Genomic DNA, 6,000 nt, shown 5'->3' with positions numbered 1-6,000 from the left:
TCAGCAGTCTGGACTGTTGCTCCAGGCTTTTGGCACCCCAGTCAACACAGGGAGAAGATGTTTGTTACTACCGTGCAAATAGTAGCAGGAGAGACAAGAAGTCCTTTCCAGCAGCTAGTTTTTTTGTTCTCTTGTAGCACATATTATACCTGTACCCAAAAGGAATGCAGAATAAATACAAGCATGTCGCTGTTTTCTAGTCTTGCATAGTGCTTGTATGAGTTGAAGCCCAAGGAATTAGGCCTATATTATGCATGATATAGGCATGTTTATTTATATAGGCCTGAGATAGGCATACTTGCATGTTTTAGAGAGCACAAAGAAAAATCAGATCTATACCAGCTTCTATCTAAACTAGGTCAAGTATTTAGTCAACAATACTCTAAGTGCTTAATTATGACTGCTATACGAACACAACACTTTGTTTACTCAGGCCAACATTTATATTCTTGATAAAATAGGTCCTATCTGGGGCATTAAATATTGCTTTTTGCAAAAACAGGTCAAAATTAGACACAACTGTGTCTGCTGTTGCTGCGGCTTTTTTTTTTTTCATTGCAGAAAACAAAGAGGGCTCCACGAAGAACACTGACCTGTTTGGACAAAAAGCCTCAAATCTTTTGGAGGCTTTTGGAAAGGTGTGCAAAATAAATAAAAAAAATTAATTCTTTTTTCAGGCCTCTGTCATTATTTTATAAATGTTTTACATGTTTCCTCGTCTGACCTGTGACTTGGCTGGGACTTTTATAGGTAGGGACAATCATTTCTCACTCAGATATGGTTAGGTTTCATGTTTAATCACAGAATCCAATGCACACCAACCACAGACAACAAGTGATCACCAACCACATTAGTCTTCATACTGTTGTCCCACAAGGCTGTTAAGTCCCAATCTACAGTTTTGACAGCACATGCAATAAAATGACTAGTTTTTATCATTTAGCATTTATGGTAATTTCTCCCAAGTCTCCCATATGCCTACTAGTGCAGATATTAAAGCCCATGGAAAGTCCCCCAGATACAAGCCTGCATTCTTTTTTCTTCTTTAATTCTGACTGAGTGAACCTTCCTCTGTTCTGAGAACACTGAGCAATCACCTGACATCTGTCTAACACAGCATCCTTTGGTTGTGTGTGCATGTGTGCTATGCATGATCTTGAGCATAACTTAGTGCAAGATTGTGCACATGCAGTAGCCTGTTTTGCTTTGTGTGCACCTGTGTGCTCATGCGAGTACACATGCAGAGAATGACCAGCGGTTGGCTGGCGACTGAGTTGCTGCCAAGAAAATCGAAATGAGTTCCTCTGAAGTCTGGTTTCTCTTTGATGTGGGCTACCTTTTACTGTCAGCTTGAGCTCTGAGCTGACCGCAGCACTCACACACTTCCCCATACCTGCCGTTGTTGATCTGCTGACCCTCATTCAGCTGCAGCTCTCATCTCGGTATAATTTTCAATGTGCACGTGGCTGCAGGAATAGGAAGACCTTCCCTAGATTTGTTACCATGTATTATGCATAAGTTCTACATTGTTGAAAATTGACTTTTTTAAAATCAAAATCAAGCATGAGAAGAGTAATGTTAAATTAATTTTTAACAAATTTGTTTGAATGTACAAAACTACAACTAACTCCACTGTCTACTGACCTAGTAGTTAGCCACACATGCACACACAGGCTTCAGTTCCAGCCTAAGTAATTGTGCACTGTGCTATAAGGCAGTTAGTCTATCAGCAGTAAAAGGTCAGTGCCTGCAAAAACCCCACATCTCAATCATCATTACATTATAACTTTTAGCTTCCCTTTTCTTCATTTACTCTCTCCCTCTCTCTCTCAGCCACCTAATCATTTGATCTTTACTTTCCTTCCACCCACATTGTGCGATTAGCTTCTTGTGAAGCAGAGTTGTAACCAGTAGCACCACACTTTCCTGATACCTCTGCATCACTGCAGTCTGCCATGACGCCCCACATTATGTGCCACCCTAGGTGTTAGTTAATGTCTGTGTAGCTAAATGTAAAGGAGAAAATGAGATTTCTGAGAAGATGAGTTTGATTCCAAATGTTTATTCACAAAGCATTTCAAGTCAGTACAACACAAATCAATACTGCATTGCTCTGTCTGCATATGTGAAAGAAAACTGAATAGTCCATTAAGAAAAGTGTCAGCTTTACATCAGGATTTGCAAGCAGTTTCTGCTTATTCCAAGAACTTCCTGACAGCTGCACTCATAAAGAAAAGTCCTTTGTTTAGACACTTTCAGACACCTTCTTCTGGATCTGCACCTGACTTGTTCCCCTCTGACGAGTCCAGTCCACTTTCTTAAGTCCATCTCTTGCACAGTATCGCTCTCTGTGACCTTCTCTGCTTAGTCCCGCCAGTGTCTGTTAAAGGGCAGTCACTGGGTTACCATTTGCCATCTTTAATGTACTATGCAGTACAGTCCAGCTCCATTCTCAGTGTCCATCAGGCGTTCTGTCCACTCCACATACACCTGAACAAGTTCACACATGAGGTCTGAACCCTTGCACAGGGTAATCCAGAACCAACGGGCTCACCCAGGATGCACTGGAAGAGTGTGCTCTTGCAGAAGGGGGGAGTTACAGCCACAGCCTCTTAATCCAGACATGTGAGGCAGAAAGGCATGAGGCCCCCAGCTGAAGCTCAGCTCCTTGACTTTCTTTTCATCATCATCATAATCATGTGAAGCAACTTCAGGGGGGTGTCACTTCAGCGCTCTGGGAGTGTGATAGTGGGCACCCAGTCATACACACTGCGCCTTTCCTCACAGAATACACTCAGCTTGTCCAGAGCAGGGTCTTTCCATGGGTTTGCACTAGGGCTCTGTAATTGTAAAAGAGGGAGATATTTAGAGTCACAAAAGTGGCAACACCTACAAGACATGCAAAGAAAGTCAGACACGGTAGTGATGCATGTATGATTCACTGGCTACCAGCTCCTAACTGAGTGGGAACGTACCGTGACAAGAATGCAGTGTGCGTCCTTGGGCTCGCCGGTTTCATCTGCACCCACGAGGTCGGCCAGGCGGTCGATATCATTGACACGCACCACGTTGATGTCGTTGTCAAAGCAGAAAGCCTGGATGAGAGTGAAGTGGATCTGAAGAGCAATGTCACACTCGTATTCCTCATCGGTGGCGAGAATGCAGAACGCCACGCTGTCTGGGTCACTGTAGGAAAGACAAGAAAGGTGATTAGCGCATATCCTGCTGTGCGTGTGTTCGACTTTTTTTCTTTTCTGTTTTTTTAAAGGGCAAATGTAACTGAAAGTGGCACGAAATGCAATACTTACACATTCATGACTTTGGCAGATTCGTAAACTCCAACTGTCAAGTAGTCCTGCTTCTCAGCAGCGATCAGCAGCTCCTCCAGGGCTGCGCCTGCACTTTGCACCCTTAACAAAGAAAAATACATCATCAGCACACTGATCACATTACCCTCCCCAAAAATAACAGCTACAACGCTTTAATCCAGGAGCTTAAATAACGTTGTATCGATGAGTAAAATATTCACCTATCAGTGTTTTCCATTGTGTTCTCTTGTCCGTGAATCTCTTCCAGAGTCATAGTTATAATCCAAGCGCGATCGGGATGTTGCAGTGTTAAGAAAAGGCTGTGTAGTTGTCTGTGTAGTCTCTTGCGTTATTCTGAGCTCGGAACAGTCTGTGGGTGGCTTTATACCGCACTTGGCGTCGTTTCTCGGCAAGGGGCGGTCTTTCCGATCCTGTCTCCTACCATTGGCTCAGAGGAGCTTTGGTGAGGAAAGCGAAAAAAAGTCCCCGAGCAGTCGAACTGATCTTGTTGACAACCCCACGTGGGGCAAGATTACAACCTTTCAAGAAATCCCCCCCACCCACTCCCGATTTCTCCTTTTCTTGTCAACATCCAGCATCACCACTAAGGGCAAAAACTACAAGTGATGTTTACGATGAACTTTCACAGTCATTGCAAACAACACGGTGATATGAAGTTTTGTTTTGTTTTGAACCACTGTGGCTTCAGTTTGCCCCTGGACACGCTGACATGTTTATGATATTTAGAAAACATATAAGTCACACCGCAGACATTCTAAGAGATTCTCTTTTATTAATTATTATTATCATAGTTTGCAGAGGCGTTATTTACCATTTCGTAGCAACATCCCCGGTTTTTGGAATTATGTAACTATTACGCCTCGTGTTTTTCCACAGTGGGCATAGAAGAATTCAGACTATCCTACAGGTGACAACAGAACTGAGTGTGCGGATTAGCCGAGGGGAAATTGGCGGATCTTTTTCCTGTGGGTGAGCCGCATTAAAACAGCAGCGACGATTAATTTATGTGTGATAAACTCTGGAACAATCCTTTAGCGGAGTAGCGGATTTCCCCAGTCTGGAGAGTCACTGGGGAGATATTTATATATATCATCTATCCGAACTTTCCTTGTGCAGCTTTCCATTGCTCTTAATAAACAGCCGGTTCCTGGTGCACCTGCTTGGCGCGTCATACCCTACTAACCTGTTACTCAACGTGCTCATGTGTTTACAGTCTGCCCAGCAGTTACCGAAATGTCCCCGGAAGGAAAATCTGCAAGCCTGTCCTGACCCGAATAGGACCAGAATTCTTGGTGGCGATGTGTTTTGTGGGACTGGCCAACCAGCTTATGGCCACACGCCAGTTTTTTTTTTTGTTTTTGTTTTTTTTTCGCCCATTGAAAAAGCAAAGGCTTAAACAGTTTGTCTGGGGCGCGTGGCATTTCTGCACAGAGGTAAAGTGCAGTTCCGCCACACAACATCACTATACATCCCTCCACCTGTCTGTCCTGACTTTCCATGGCGCTGGGGGATGTGGATCAGTATGTGTGTGCGTCCTGCGTGTTTTATTACCCAGATCTATTCAGTGCCCTGCGGCAGATGCCCGACAGATGCGCACGGGCCCTTCCCAAAAAAGCGCCACGCGTCGCAGCCAGGCGCCTTTTCTGGTCAGTTTATCTTATCGGTGGGATAAGCACGCGTTTACATTCATCATCAGTCCCTTTTTTCCGACAGATATTGCGACCGCAGCGAGGCCGTGCATGTAACTGGGTTGTTGTCTGAACTTGTCCACGTGTGAGCAGTTAATGAGCACTGAATGTGAATGAATTACCAAAAACCTCACAACTTTACAACTTCTCCTATCTATCTAAGGGGTCTAATATCTTCTTAACAAGTGAGACGTGCCCAAAAATGGGCCTAATTACAGGAATAACGCGCTCTGTTAAAGGTTGTTTTCATGATCTGTTTCATGTTAAATGGTGAGTCAAATAATAAGCCAAGCTGACATTTGTTTGGAGGCAAAAAAGATGGCTACATGATAACGGAATGACCTTTAACCTTATCTAGCCTACACAGTCAACTGATGAAAACAAACTTGGCCCGCAGTAAACAGAGGGCTTTGTGTCACAAATCTGGATTTACACCTCCACCTGCTGGCGTGTCCTTTAAACAACTTGTCTCAACATGTTGAATAAGCCACATGACTCATGATTCCAGCCTTACAATGGTGAGTCACCAACCAGTCTCTGTGCTGTTACTCTCCACACAGCTGAGGTCAGACAAATACTGTTTTCCAGTCATGGAGCAGGAATAGCAAGGGGATACAAAAACAAGAGATTTGCAAGTGAAAAAAAAAGAAAGAAATAATAAAAGGTAAATTTACATAATATATAGTTAGAACAGGATTACCCATGCATACATTCGCATTTTACTCACATATAAATCAATAAAGTGGTCTGCTAAGACAAACAATAAACAGGTCAGAAGATTTGGATAAGGTTATATAATAGGGGGAATTCCAGAGTGCCTGTGAAAACCCCACTGGAGAATACATTAGAAATATCTCTCATGTGATCTCGAGGAAAACACCTGACTATGTTAAAAGGTGTGGCAAACAATTCCAGTGAGAGTTTATACCTGTGAGATTGTAAGTCCTCGTTTCTCTGCCAATGTGGCTACAAAATTGCACAGC

General features: G+C 43.4%; 1 protein-coding gene across 1 annotated transcript; it reads right to left on the bottom strand.

The window, feature by feature from the left end:
• Window positions 1-2,046: 2,046 nt before the first annotated feature.
• Window positions 2,047-3,666, bottom strand: gadd45ga (growth arrest and DNA-damage-inducible, gamma a). The gene is made up of 4 exons (XM_006789826.3): window positions 3,530-3,666; window positions 3,309-3,410; window positions 2,976-3,186; window positions 2,047-2,840 (listed from the first exon to the last, which is right to left on the bottom strand). The coding sequence occupies exons 1-4, from the start codon at window positions 3,580-3,582 to the stop codon at window positions 2,727-2,729; spliced, it is 480 nt and encodes a 159-aa protein (XP_006789889.1). The 5' UTR covers window positions 3,583-3,666; the 3' UTR covers window positions 2,047-2,726.
• Window positions 3,667-6,000: the final 2,334 nt, after the last annotated feature.

The sequence above is a fragment of the Neolamprologus brichardi genome, chromosome 12 (assembly GCF_056152115.1).
Source record: "Neolamprologus brichardi isolate AB-2024 chromosome 12, ASM5615211v1, whole genome shotgun sequence".
NCBI classification, from domain to species: domain Eukaryota; kingdom Metazoa; phylum Chordata; class Actinopteri; order Cichliformes; family Cichlidae; genus Neolamprologus; species Neolamprologus brichardi.
Note: the sequence above shows the minus strand (reverse complement) of the source record. Positions and strands in the feature narration are given on the sequence as shown.

Bases quoted from the DNA above. Each gene is read 5' to 3' on its own strand.
- gadd45ga (XM_006789826.3), bottom strand. From the start codon at position 3,582: ATGACTCTGGAAGAGATTCACGGACAAGAGAACACAATGGAAAACACT. The intron at 3,187-3,308 runs GTAAGTATTGCA...TCTTTCCTACAG, and splicing joins TCTGCCAAAGTCATGAATGT to TGACCCAGACAGCGTGGCGT. The intron at 2,841-2,975 runs GTACGTTCCCAC...TTACAATTACAG, and splicing joins CACACTGCATTCTTGTCACG to AGCCCTAGTGCAAACCCATG.